Here is a 14,567-nt window from a genome sequence, read left to right as displayed (position 1 = left end):
AAAAAAATCATTAAATATTTCCAGTATTATTTTCTTCTCCTTGGAGCTAGCTAACGAATTCTTTCCTTCTCTATTTTTCCTTTTTAAGTAAACTTTTAAAAAATGTGTTAGTGATTTCTGATTTACTCTAATCTTTATGCTCATAGTAATCAGATTGATACACAATTTCCTGGGTATAAAGCAACATTCTGTGTTTTTATTTAACTTAGGACTTGACAAACTGATGGCTTATTATTTGGATCTCTTCATTTTCGAACTGGCTTATGTTTTTCTTAAGAACAGGGTACTAAAAAGTGTAATTCAAGCTTTGAGCTTAATGAAATTAGTTTATTAAATAAAGGTGGCTGTCAGTTCTGACAGTTCATTAATGTCTTATATTCAGTAATTAAATTCAGTACTTTAGCTTGTTAAGGATTAGAAGATTTTTATAACCTATTTTCTCTCCTTAATTTTATTTGAGAGAGAAAGCGAGCAAGAGCAGGGGGACAGGCAGGGAGAGAGAAAAAGGGAGAAGCAGACTCTCCACTGAGCAGGGAGCCCAACATGGGGCTCGATCCCAGGACCCTGAGATATGACCTGAGCCAAAGGCAGACGCCTAACCGACTGAGCCATCCAGGCGTCCCACCTATATTCTCCTCTAATTGCAGAAAATTTTATATTAAAAATAGGCAGAATAAAATTTAAGATCATTTTTTCCTATTAAGTACAGGTTAATTAACATCTATTAAAATTGCTAAACTTTGGCAGATTTTTGTCAGCTCCTTCTCTTAGAATGAAATGTTTAAAAATTAAAACAAGTATGACCAAATTGGTTGTAAGGCGATGTGCGGTTTTTCTAAGTGTCCTATGTGGTCCTTAAAGCAGAAAACAGTATAAATTGTTTTGAAGCTTTCATTAAAAATACTATTATCCTTTAAGTAATAGGTTCCCTATAATTGAATAGCATTTGAATAGTTTTCTAAAGCATCTTCATATTCATTATTTCATTTCATCCTAATTCTTAATGTAGACTGGTTGAGCGATATGGCCATTGAAGATAAGAAAAGTATAGGTCTTAGTCGCCCAAGAGATTTGCCCAAACCAGTAAATGATGGAATTGACGCTAGAATACCACTTGACTCCTGATACTATCCTTGATTTTTCTGTTATGCTATGCTATAATAAACTGAACAGTTTTACAAAGTGTATAAATAACAGTATTCTAATCAGCCTCCAAATCTGGTACCTCAACAATGGCAAAGGTTATATTTTTTTTAAGTTCTATATAAGATTACTAAACTTCTAGATCCCTTTCTTTCTCATTTTAATTATTCTTTTTTTTTTTAAGATCTTTTTTTTTTTTTTTTTATTGAGACAGAGAGCACATGAGAGAGGGGAGGGTTAGAGGGAGAAGCAGACTCCCTGCTGAGCAGGGATCCTGATGTGGGACTGGATCCTGGGACTCCAGGATTATGACCTGAGCCAAAGGCAGTCGCCTAACCAACTGAGCCACCCAGGCGCCCTCATTTTAGTTATTCTTGAGAAAGTCCAAATATATTATCTACTCCATGAAATAATAATATGTGTTAATCATAAGTCAGGCAACTCAGGAACTGGCTATAGGACAGCATTTCCAGCTCTCAACAGAATATTATTTATAGGGGCGCCTGGGTAGCTCAGTCGTTAAGCGTCTGCCTTCGGCTCAGGTCATGGTCCCGGGGTCCTGGGATCGAGCCCCACATCGGGCTCTCTGCTCCGCGGGAGGCCTGCTTCTCCCTCTCCCACTCCCCCCTGCTTGTGTTCCCTCTCTCGCTGTGTCTCTCTCTGTCAAATAAATAAAATCTAAAAAAAAAAAAAGAATATTATTTATAGGTTCTCGTGGAGATGTTAAAGCACTGCTTCACAGCCTTTGGTGTGTCTAAAAGGCCTTTATTTATTGATTGGTATGAAATATTCTGTGAAGAGATCCCAAAATTATATTATTACTCACGGAAGAATTTGTTTCATTTCTGTATACAAATTTATTGATCTTAGTTCTAGTTGAGTTACAGTGATGGATTTTTACTTCTGTGTTTTTAATAACATTATCTGTGACTTTTTGTTTCTAATGACTGAGAATGTTTTCACCATTTAATTCAATTAAGATAATTTCAGGTTTAGAACTACCAAATACTTGATGATTTGAGTCAGTGGTTCAGCATCAGAATCACTTGGAGCAGTTGTTTAAAATACCAAGTATGAGGAGGTAAACAATTTGGAATTGTGTGGCAACAGTATTTGCTTACCACAGTGATTGTAGGGATTCTGTTGACATTCAATAACCAGATGCTAATCTTCTCATAACAAAGAAAAAATGATTTTATCCCACTGAAATTTCCAATAGCACCCACAGGGAGAGAGATACCTTGGAAGGAAATAATTCATAATTTACACATGACCTTATTCTAGTTCACATTTCCTTTTTATAGTTCCTGGATCCCTTGGGTGTTCATGTGAACCTTTGATCTTGTCCTCCATTGTCTCCCTAATGCCTTTTTTTTTTAAATCTGAACTCTGCTTGCCATTGCATATTTTAAAGTTGTGGGAGGATTTGGGGCGCCTGGGTCGCTCAGTCGATTAAGCGTCTGCCTTTGCTCAGGTCATGATCCCAGGGTCCTGGGATTGAGCCCCGCATCGGGCTCCCTGCTCATCAGGAGCCTGCTTCTCCCTCCCCCTCTGCTGCTCCCCCTGCTTGTGCTCTCTTTCTGTCAAATAAATAAAAATCTTAAAAAAATTGGTTTTGAGGGATAAAGTTTATAGATGAGAGAAAATTAAAAAGTCTCTTTTCTTTTTGTATGTGTTATTTTTTTTTTAATTTTTTTGTTTATGTGTTGTTAAATGCCTTTTTCACCCTTGATAACGAATTTTGCAGATTGGAGCTTTTTTCAACTTTTGTTCATTATATATCATTATTTACTGTCATCTTACTGGTTTTTTTTTTGGCCTTACCTTCACATTTGCGTTTCAGCTCCGCACTCAATTTCTTTACCTTTTTCTTTTTACTGAGATAGCAAGTAAGTCTTCTTGTGCCTTAAAAATTCTTTTAATCTGCAAAGACTTCACCTAGAATTTATATCATTGTTTTGTTTATATACTAACCGATGTACATTAAATAAACATAGGATCAGAAATAGAGCTCTTAAAATATATGCAGATGTACTTCAGGGGAGAGATCTGTAGCTTTAGCCAAATAATCTTTGAAAATGAAAACAGCATGTGTCTCATGGGGTGACATTGAAAATTGACTTACATATTGAGAATATTTTCATGTGTGATTGTTTCCTTATAATGTATCCAGGAGTAGGTCCAATGGAAGAAGGGCAAGATCTTTCACTCTGTAAACTCTAAAACACTGACAGAAGTTAAGACAGGGCACCGGGGTTGCCTAGTTGGTTAAGCATCTGCCTTTGGCTCAGGTCATGATCTCAGGGTCCTAGAATCGAGCCCCACATCAGTCTCTGCGCTCAGCAAGGAGTCTGCTTCTCCTCCCTCTGCCTCCCCCCCCACTTGTGCTCTCTCTATCAAATAAATAAATAAAATCTTTATAAAAAGAAAAGTTAAGACAAATAAATAGGTGAACATACCATGTTTGGGGGTTGAAAAATTCAGTGTTAAAAAGACGATACCTTTCTTCAGGTTGATGTATAGATTTAAAACAGTTCCAAGAATTTTTCAGGCTTTTTAAAGAAATTGACAAGCTGATTTAAATAATGTAAATGGAAAGACAGCTGAGAACAGTCAAGACGATCTTAAAGAACCAGTTAATATCAAAATTTATTGTAAACTTACAGTATCTACACTTGTGACATTGACACAAGGATAAGTAAACCAGTGGAGTAGAATAGCAGATCCAGAAATAAACCTAGTCATTTAGTTACCTGATTTATGCCCACACTCTGGCATGTTTGGGAAGGACAGTCTTTTTAGTAAATTGGACTGGAGCAGTTAAATATCCAGATAGAAGTGAATTTTGACTCCTCTTACACACTACACATACCCCCCCCACACACACATACCCGTTATCCTCAAATAACTTGCTTACAGTCAAGAAGTTAGTAAAGAACAAAAATCTTTTTTTTTTTTTTTTTTTTTTTTTTTAAAGATTTTATTTATTTATTTGACAGAGAGAGACACAGCGAGAGAGGGAACACAAGCAGGGGGAGTGGGAGAGGGAGAAGCAGGCTTCCCGCGGAGCAGGGAGCCCGACGCGGGACCCGATCCCAGGACCCTGGGATCATGACCTGAGCCAAAGGCAGACACTTAACGACTGAGCCACCCAGGCGCCCCAAGAACAAAAATCTTGAGCCCAGGTCTGTCTGGCTCATTTCAAGATGTCACGCTGCTTCTCAAGGAATGCTTTTATTTCTGTCTAATATCTGTCTCAATAAATAAATATTCCCTAAGTTTAGAATTTTTAATAAAATTATGGTAAAATATAATTTAGCCTATTGTGAGTTGGTGGGAAAAGTGAGTTTGAATGTTAGTATATTGGCTGCTTTATGGTTTTTTCACTTGTTAACAATTGACCTTTAATCCAAATTAAATAATTTTTACCTTAGGTTCTTAAAACATTTTATAACTAGTTTTTAAATTAAAACTGATGACATAGGGTCTTCTTTATGTGATGTTTTAAATAGAATAGGATTAACTTAATTTAATTTATACTTAGACTAATCCGTATTTTATGTTAATCTTTCATGGGTAGTTTTATTGACCTCCATTTTAGAATTTTTGTGTCTGATCAGAAATTTTGCTAATATTAATTCATTCAGCCAGTAAAGAATACCTACATGCCAGACTGCTTGACTAGAGATATATTTCCTTAAGGAAAAAGACACCATCCTTACCCACCATCGTGGAGTTTGTAGTGTTGTGTTGAATGTAGACATGTATACCAGCACTTAAATGTAATGATTGTAATGCTCTTTTCATATTGCACTTTAATTCCATTTTATAAAAACATAGTCTCTCCATTAAAATTACCATCTTTCCTTCATGTTTTTTTTTTGTACCAAATTTACCACAGACTGGACTTCTATTAGAGTTACTTCTGGGTTTATTTTAGATTAGAAGCAAGAAAGCCCAGGCCTTTCTCCACAGCTTTAAGAGTATTCAGATCTCAACAGAAGTTTGGGTAATTGAATTTGAGGGGTTTTATTTCTTCGTTATTTTATTGATGAATCTGTTCTTGGACATTAGCTACTTTGTTTCAAAAATTATTTTACATTCTATTTGGATTTCTACATTAAAGCGTTATTTGGCTGTTCAGTCAGTGTTTTCTGATCAGTTTGTTAGGATCATACTCTTCAGAATACTGCACTTTGAAAAGTTCCATGACAGTTGTGGAATTTTTATTTTTGTGTGTGTATTTTGTGTGTGTGGGGGGGTTGTTTGGTTTGGTTTTGGTTTTTGGAAATGAGTTTAGGTCTAGGTTTTTCTGGGTTAAATGTATCTTTCACAGTACCTTCCCAGTTCAGCCCTCTTCCTACCAGTGTAACAGTCCCATCAAGAGATAAAATCATTGTGCCCATGTTTGTCTAGGATCAGAAAGTTGTCGTTTACCCCAGTTATTCAGAACAGCTGGCCATGAAATCGCAACAGGAATATATTAAAAGAAATGCAGATGTTGTATGTAGCCTGATGGTTTGTTAACTGTCACCAAAAGTATTAACCAAAGAGAGGAATTCAAGTTAGATCTGAGAGGGTGGTTTGAGATGTGCAGGGAGATACTTTTGCCCACATGTTTATATCAGGCAGTCAGTGAAGTTCACCCCACTACTTAGGATTTTGGGCTCATAGGCAGTTTTTAAAGTGTCCTCATTTTCAACAGAGAGGTAGCTTTCACTGAAGATTAAGGTTCAGGCAACTTTTGAAACCAAACAAACTAGCCTTTTTGTTGGAATAATGGGAATCAGCAAGTGAGTTAGTGATAGAAATAATGTAATACTAGTCTGAATTCTATAGTTCATGTGTTAATAACTCAAGTCTGTAAATGCTCTTTGATGAACGAGGGAAGATTATCAAGTATCTTTTGTCATGATGGTCTCCTTCTTTATATTTTTAGAACCTTTACGCCTAACTAGAGGCTAAAAGGTAAGGTTGCTTAATTGCTTTTAGAAAACAATTACAAGCAGTAGAAATGGAAACAACAGATTGTTATTTTGGTTTGTAGTTTGCATCTGATGTTTGCTGTACATATTGTCATAAGATGTACAACTTTAAGGTTGTATACCAGCCGTGTTCATGCTTTTTGCTTTTTATATTAACCTGTTAAATATTATGTGGAAGACCATGCTTTAAACTAGAGTCACATTGGTGTTTGGGGCACCTGGGTGGCTCAGTTGGTTGAGCATCCGACTCTTGGTTTCGTCTTAGGTCATGACCTCAGGGTTGTGGGAATGAGCCCAGAACGAGCCCAGAGTCAGGCTCTGCGTTCAGCAGGGAGTCTCCTGGAGATTCTCTCCCTCTCCCACTGCCCCTCCCCCATTCTGTTGCTTGCTCTCTAAAAAGTAAATAAGTAAAATCTTAAAAAAAAAAAACACATTGGTTTTTAAACTCACTGAAACCTCAGTCTTTTTCCAGTAAAATTTTTGTGTCTTTATATGGCAAATACATATTTAATAATGATTAGAAAAATGCTTTGTGACTTAATTCCCCATGTAACTTGAAGCATATCCCAGATTTAAGAACATCATATGGTGTTAAATGTTCTTCATGAGGTATAGCGGGATATAACTAAAAGCTTTAAGTGAATTATTGAGACATAATGGTTTAAAAAAAACCCCTCAGTCTCATTATTATTTATGCATCCTCGAATAAGGTATTTACCTTCTCCAAGCCTATTGTGTGACAAGTAAAATGGAGATAATATTCTTGTCCCATAGGGTTGTTAAGAAGGATAGCATATGTATTAGTTTTCTAGGACTGCTTTAACAAACTACTACAACTAGGTGGCTTAAAACACAAATTTATTTTCTCACACTTCTGAAGGGTAGAAATCAAATCAAGGTGACAGCAGGGCCATGTCCTTTTGGAGACCAAAGAGGGCAGTCCTTCCTTGCCTCTTCCTAGCTTCTGGTGGTTGCTGGTAAACCTTGGCATTCCTTGGCTTATTAGATGCATCACTCTCATCTCTGCCTACCTCATTATATGACATTCTCCCTGTGTGTCTCTGTCCTAATTTTACTCCTCTTACAAGGACACCAGTCATTGGGTAGGGGCCCAGCCTAATCCAGAATGACCTTTCTTTAACTTGGTTACATCTGTAAAGATGCTATTTCCAAGTAAAATCAAATTCACAGGTACTAGGAGTCAAGAATTGAACATACTTTTTTGGGAGACCATTCAACCTATTATAGGCTGCCCTCTGGCTCCTCCAATTCATGTTTGGCCCACATGCAGAATACATTCACCCAAAACCAACATCACCAAGAGTCGGAACCCATCCTCCCATCAACTCAAAGTCTAAAATCTCATCTAAATAACTCAGAAAAGTCCAAATCTCATCTTGTCTGTCAGGTGAGACACTGAATATGGTCCATCCTGGGACAAAATTCTTCTCCATCTGTGGACCTATGAAACCTATAAAACAAGTTATCTGCTTCTAAAATACTATAGTAGGACAGGCATCGTATAGACAGTCCCATTGCAAAAGGGAGAAATTGGAAGGAATGAAGGGATTACCAGTCCCAAGCAAGTCTGAAAGCCAGCAGGGCAAATCCTATTTGTTACAAGGCCTGAGAATAATCACCTGTGGCTTAGATGCTCTGTCCTCTAGTCCATCGCCTTAACCACTCGGCCACGACTACACCGTCTGCTCTGTCCTCTAAGATCTACTGCTGCCCCACCCCTCTAGCCTCTGCATCTGTGGCTCTGCTCTCAGTCGTTCTTCATTTTGTCCCATCTCTGATCTTTCAGACCAGGCTGGCAGTGTTTCTGTTGATAGGAGATTCTCAGAAACACTGTTGGGCTGCCCATTAATGTCAAGAGACTGTCCAGCCACACCCGTTGGCTCTGTGCCCTCAGCATTCTATCTTGATAAGCTAAGATTTTTTTCCAGATCATCAAGTGCTGGTTTTCTTTGGCTTAACAGTTCCTTCTTTGAATTATCTCTTTCTCTTATTTTACCTTAAGCATCTAGGAGAAACCAGAGCATACCTTTAACATGTTGCTTGGAAATCTTAGTATCCATACCACTTCTGTTTTCCACCCAGCATAACACATTTCAGTCTAGTTTTCCCTGTTTCCAGTAACATGTTTTTCATTTTCTTGAGAACCTCAGAGCATCTTTAGCATTCATATTTCTACCAACATTGTTCATGACAAACATACGTACTCTCTAAGACGGTAGCAGCTTTTGATAAGTGCTCCTCACATCTATCTGAGCCCTCCCCAGAATTGCCTTTAATATCCACATTTCTGCCCAACTCCAAAGTCACTTCATTTTTAGGCATTTTTTTTTTATAGTAGCACTTCACTCTGAGTACCAAAATCTGTGTTAGTTTCCCAGGGCTGTTACGGCAAATTACCCCAGCTGAGTGGCTTAAAACAGAACAACAAACTGCAGGAGGCACAATTTCAACACCGAATAGCATTTTATGCAAAGTTCACATTCTCAGTGTCCAAGAAAGAACGCTCAGTAAATGGTTCCTGCCTTTTAAAAAGACCCTCGTGGACCCTCAGGGTCTAGTGCATAGTATCAGTTATGAATATTAAGTTATTAAGTGGACTTTCTAAAGTAGGTAAGGAAACTGATTATGTTGAACACGTAAACCCTATTTAAAACGAGACGCCAAAACTCAGGAATAAGGTCTGATCAGTGTTGTCCTGTGAGAAATTTTTTAAGTTAGGAATGTGTAACCAATACCCCAAAGTGATTCATGTGCATATTGAGAAGCACTGCTCCAAAGTCATTTTCCTACCAAAGTCCAACATATGCATATAAATGTATCAATAAGTCAAATTATTCGTGGTTGTTACCATCTACTCTAAATGTTCCATATACTTCTTTTAAAAAGTGATCATAGAAAAAAATATTGGAACTAAAAGTACTAAGCTGTCCTGTTCATGGGGCAGAAGTAACTAAATGTCAAAAAATAAAATAGACTGTCCTCATTTTAGGCTTTTTTTCTGCCACTCTATATCACTGATTCTTTGCCTGCTCCAACTAACTGGTCATCTTTGGTTATCAGCTTACCATTTCTTGAGCTTTCTAGAGCCTTGTCTTCTGAAACAGGCACTGTCTAGTAGCCTATATATGGTTGTACCCTTTTCAGGGTCCAAATCTACTAGGATTACCATTTTTATTTGAAATAGTGGTTGACAACCTGGTATAAAATGAAACCTTGAATTATGTTGAATTGTAATTCATTAGCCTCCAAACTCTTCTATCAGAATAACCTTCAGATTTTTTTTTTAAATAAATTTTTCCACTGAGGGTAATTCAGTAGGTCTTGAGTAAGGCTCAGAAATCTGTATTTTTAAAAGATTACACAGGTCTGATAGGTTGAGGAACTGCCTTTCCAAATCCTCGGGAGATAGAAAATCATGAAAAGACTAGTCAGGTTTATTTATTTTGTGGTGGTTCCAGTTTTACATTGTTTTTCTTCTCCTGTGTTTTTCTTAGTATTTTATAATCTTGTATTTTTGATTAATAATAGGAAGGATTCTGAAACAACAGACTTCTCAAGGAAATTAATGAAAACTTATAAAATCATATTATTTCTACTAGGATAATTGTATGGTGTTTGCCTTCACTCAGTTGTTATGAATGAACTTGAAAAATCCTTACGTAAATAGCATGTAAGTGGCAGCACACTGTTGTGTCATAAGCTTTAGCCAAGAGTCCTGGCTAACTAGCTGCATATCACATTTGGACCCTAGTGACTTCATCTGTGAAATTATAGTACAAATGTCCATGTCCAATAACATTCTTATCCAACTAGTGATTAAGAAGTGGTAAATAATAAGGGGGGATATCAGTGATGAATTGAAGGACTGTTATCCCTTTAACACATTTGGTGCAGAAACATCTGCTTATAGACTACCACTAGCAATGGTATGAATATAGATAGCCTGCTTGTATGTTTGTTTTTAATTAATTTTGGAATAATTTCAGACTTACTGGAAAGCTGTAACACTGATAGAAAAACATTCCAGCCTACCCTTTATCCACATTTTCCAAATGTTATTTTACCACATTAACTTTATCATTCTTTTCCTCTTCTTCTCTCCTCCTCTCTGTATAATCCTTTCTACTCACATCCAGTATTTTTTTTTCTTGATACTTTGGAAAGGAAGTTGCAGATATATTGTCCTTTACCCATAAATATATCAATGTATGTTTTCTGAAAATAAGGATGTTCTTTTATGTAACCACAATTATCAAAGTCAGGGAATTAACAACGATACAATACCACAATCAAATCAGCCAACTTACTCAAACTTTGCCAGAGGGCTAAAGGAAAGAGTAAGGATTGGGAAGGAGATTGATTAGGGGGGCTCACATATGACACTCATTTGTCATGGCTCTTTATTCTTCTTTAATCTTGCACTATTTCTCAGTCCTTTATGACTTCAACATTTTTTGAAGATTATAGGCCAGTTTTGTAAAATGTCCCTCAATCCCAAAATAGGTTTTGGATGGCATGCTTTGATTGTTTAGATAACTAGATTTAAAGTGTTTAATGTATATTATGAATTGGGTTTTAAATGCTTATTTAATTTGTAAGGAAAGAAAGGTATCCTACCCTGAGTGAATTTTTTTCAATTTTGTAAATACAAATACTAATTAAGACTTCCAGAACTGAAATTCTAAGGTTTTTTTAAACTCAAGGCAGTTTAGCATTATTAGACTTTTCAAGTTGTCAAAGAGTGTATCAGGAGTTTGGTATTAGGGAGCTGATAGAATATAATCAAAGAATATCTAGACATGGGAGAAATTGCTGTTAGATATTAGAAGTACCAGTTGGCATAGTCATACCTGGGGGTAAGTATGTAGGATTGGGCCTTAGGTTTGAGGTAATGATTAGCAATGGTACAGAGATAATAATAAGTAAACAGTTAAATTAGGGTTCTACTAGGAAATTTGGGAAATAGGTTCAGCATAATGACTTGAAAATTAGGCTGAAGATTTTAGAGAATGTACTTTAGCAGGATACTTTAATGCAAAGTGACACCATCAAAGTGGCCTTTGAATGGGACATTATAATTTTTCTTTGTAAAAACAGATTGGAATGATAAGCAGAGCACCCCTGCCCTACAAAAAGAATTGTTAGAGATTCGGATGGGCTAGTGAACAGTTCATAGCACTGTATATTTGTGGAACTGTATAAATAGAAATAATAGTAGGAGCTAGAGGGTTAAGAGTATTGAGGAAATCAGTCGGCTGAGGTCACGATCTCGGGGTGGTGGGATCAAGCCCCTTGTTGGGCTCTGCACTAGACGTGGAGCCTGCTTAAGATTCTCTCTCTCTCTCCCCCCACCCCTCCCCCCTAAAAAAAGAGTATTGAGGAAATCACGACAGTATTAAAACACTGAATTCTTTCACTTTTTAGATTTTTTTTATACATCAACACTGAGATAGTTATATAGACCTTGAATGAATGTGAGGATTTGATGTTAGTGGTTTTGGTGTATAAAAAGGTTTGTTAAATTACACACTTTTAAGAAAAGTATAGAACCAGACCTTGGGCAGTTAATGTTACATAAAATACTCAAGAATATTATTGTGTACCCACTGTCTGTCAGGCATTGTTTTAGGTGCCAGGTATCTAGCGTGTAGGTAGGTGGATGTAATTTTGTGGCTCTTAACATTGGAAGGGGGACTGGAAAGTCATATAAATTATAATATGTATAATCTGGATGGTGGGAAATTCAACAACAACAATAAAAAGCTAGAGCAATGGGGACTGTAAGTAAAAGAGGAATGTTCTAATGCAATTCACTGTTCAGGATTATAACTCTTAACTGCTCCTTGTCCTTATAACTCTTTTTGCTTTTAAATGCCTCTGTATAACTTGGCAACTTTGCACTGACAGTGTGTCCTTGACATCATCTCTGCCTTGTGGTCTCGATTGTATATATAGCATTACTCTACATTGAGATGGTATATAGTAGCATAAAGCTGATGGTAGATTTTGTTTATTTGAGCTACTAAATCTGCGCTTTATGGTTTTCTATACATTTTTCTTTTTTAAAAGGACACTGTCAAGTACTTTTAAATGGTTATTTGTAGTAACAATTTCCTGCTTGTATTTTTTATTTCTATGACTACCCTTTAATTATCTTGTTTGGAATGGAATATAAGTTAAAGAGGTTTTTTATTAGTTTCAAATGATCAAGATTAAAGTTCTAGGAAAAATAAATGTTTACTTCTATTTCTTGGTAAAATAATAGTATTTTATGGAGAATATTCCTTTAAATTTTTAAAAATAAAATAAGATGTAATTTGGATTAGTTAACTGGGTTTTTTGTTTTTTTTTTTTAAACTTCAAAAATTAATCAGTGTGTTAACTTCTTCAAGAAGGTTTTTTGGGGCTCTGGCTGGCTCAGTCAATAGAGCATTCAGCTCTTGATATCAGGGTCGTGAGTTCAAGCCCCACCTTGTGCACAGAGTTTACTAAAAAAAAAAAAAAAAAAGGTTTTTCTTTACCTAGAGGTTTATACGACTTAATGCATTTTTTTATATAGTCCAAAAAAAGGACCGATTTAGCCCTCAGTGTTCCATTAACACTGGAGGTAAATTTCAGCCCAACTGTATTTCAGTGACTTAAAATCTGAGTTTGATAGCTATTTGTAACCTTGTTAATAAACTGGAAATTTTGTTGGTGGCTTTAGTGTTCTGGTGTTGATACTAGTATGTATGACGTTACTTGCTATAATTGTGTTTTAAACTAAGCTTCTAAGAACATACGACATTAGATGTTATAATTATGATTAAAATTAAACTGCCAAGAACAAATACAGGTTGATTTTTCTCATGTTTTCTAGTCTTTTTTCCCCCAGATCCTATCGCCATACACACATTAAGTAAATGTGTGAGATTTCTCTTCCAATTTTAATTTCCTTTTATAACATATGGGAATTAGTGGTTAGTGGAATGAATATTTCTTGATTGAATTTTTAGTTTAAGTAACTCTTATTTGAGGAATGGCCTTGTCAAAAACATTTGCTGACCACAGCTGCTTTGTTGTAGGAGGCCTGACAAATGGTAGTGGTCGATATATCTCTGCAGCACCTGGAGCAGAAGCAAAATACCGAAGTGCTTCAAGCACTTCCAGTCTGTTTAGCTCCAGCAGCCAGCTCTTTCCTCCTTCTCGGCTTCGGTATAATAGGTCTGATATTATGCCTTCTGGCCGAAGTAGATTATTGGAAGATTTCAGGAATAACCGTTTCCCAAACCTTCAACTTAGAGACTTGATTGGACACATAGTTGAATTTTCTCAAGACCAGCATGGTTCTAGGTAGGTGATTATCATTTTTGCTTTGAAAATTACTGCCTTGTAAGAGCATAAATTTTTCTTGACTGGGGTCATTTAATCTGCATGGAAGTTGGAAGTTTTTAAAAAATAAATACCCGATATGGATTTTTTCTTTGATACTAGGACAAATGATAAAAATTCAGGTTTTTTAATTATTTATGGTTTCCCAGTTTTCTGTAATGAGAATATTTGTATAATGAATATATAGCAGTGCCTTTTTATTGGATTATTTTTATTACATTGACTGACTTTAATTTTCCTTTTAAAATAATGTGCTGAATTACATTTGTGGACTTAAGTGTCCCTGATATAGGCTTTATCTAAAAAAAAATAGAAAGTTAAATGCTTTTGTGTTCCTTTATAGATTTGTATTTGATGTGATGTGGTTTAAGTAGAAACATTTCACTTGTAACACATACATTAAATTTGAATTGTTTTTTCCTTTTATAGTTTTATTTTATCTCCCGTGTTTGAAAATTCTTAAGAGTAGCAAATCAACCTTGTATCACTCACAGTGGCTAAGAATTTATTTGTAAGAGCCTCTTTTATTCTCTAAACTTAGATATTATTTAGTAATACTATGAAAAAATATGTGAATAACCAATAAAATCTAATTTTTCTTCATTGATTATAATGCAACCAGAACTAACTAAAGTGTTACACCTCTTTATGTCCAGACTTTTTACCTAACTAGTAGTTATTTCAAATTAAGGTGTTCTACAGGAAAAAAATAATTAAGGTGTTATAAAGAAATGCTTCATAACTTTTGTCTTCTTTGCTTTAAATTGGCTATTCACAGTACTAAATGCATTAGTACTATTTCTGGAAATAATTTTATGTGTATATATGTGGGGATATGTAAATCTCAAGTCAGATTTTTACAGAAGCGTGTTTCTAATGTGCTGTCATGGCATGTACAATTTTTCTACATAGGTTCATTCAGCAAAAACTAGAGAGAGCTACTCCAGCTGAGCGACAGATGGTATTTAATGAAATTTTACAAGCAGCCTATCAATTAATGACAGATGTTTTTGGAAACTATGTTATACAGAAATTTTTTGAGGTAAG

General features: G+C 35.8%; 1 protein-coding gene across 7 annotated transcripts in view; it reads left to right on the top strand.

The window, feature by feature from the left end:
• The window catches only part of PUM2 (pumilio RNA binding family member 2), a 95,831-nt gene that overhangs the window by 68,477 nt on the left and 12,787 nt on the right, over positions 1–14,567 (top strand). For all 7 annotated transcript variants that reach the window (XM_078056006.1, XM_036112902.2, XM_078056008.1 and 4 more), the window contains 2 exons: positions 13,214–13,481; positions 14,433–14,562. In XM_078056006.1, the coding sequence (XP_077912132.1) occupies positions 13,214–13,481; positions 14,433–14,562 (398 nt within the window). The remainder of the gene's footprint in view (positions 1–13,213; positions 13,482–14,432; positions 14,563–14,567) is intronic.

The sequence above is a fragment of the Halichoerus grypus genome, chromosome 10 (genome assembly GCF_964656455.1).
Source record: "Halichoerus grypus chromosome 10, mHalGry1.hap1.1, whole genome shotgun sequence".
Classification (NCBI taxonomy): domain Eukaryota; kingdom Metazoa; phylum Chordata; class Mammalia; order Carnivora; family Phocidae; genus Halichoerus; species Halichoerus grypus.
Note: the sequence above shows the minus strand (reverse complement) of the source record. Positions and strands in the feature narration are given on the sequence as shown.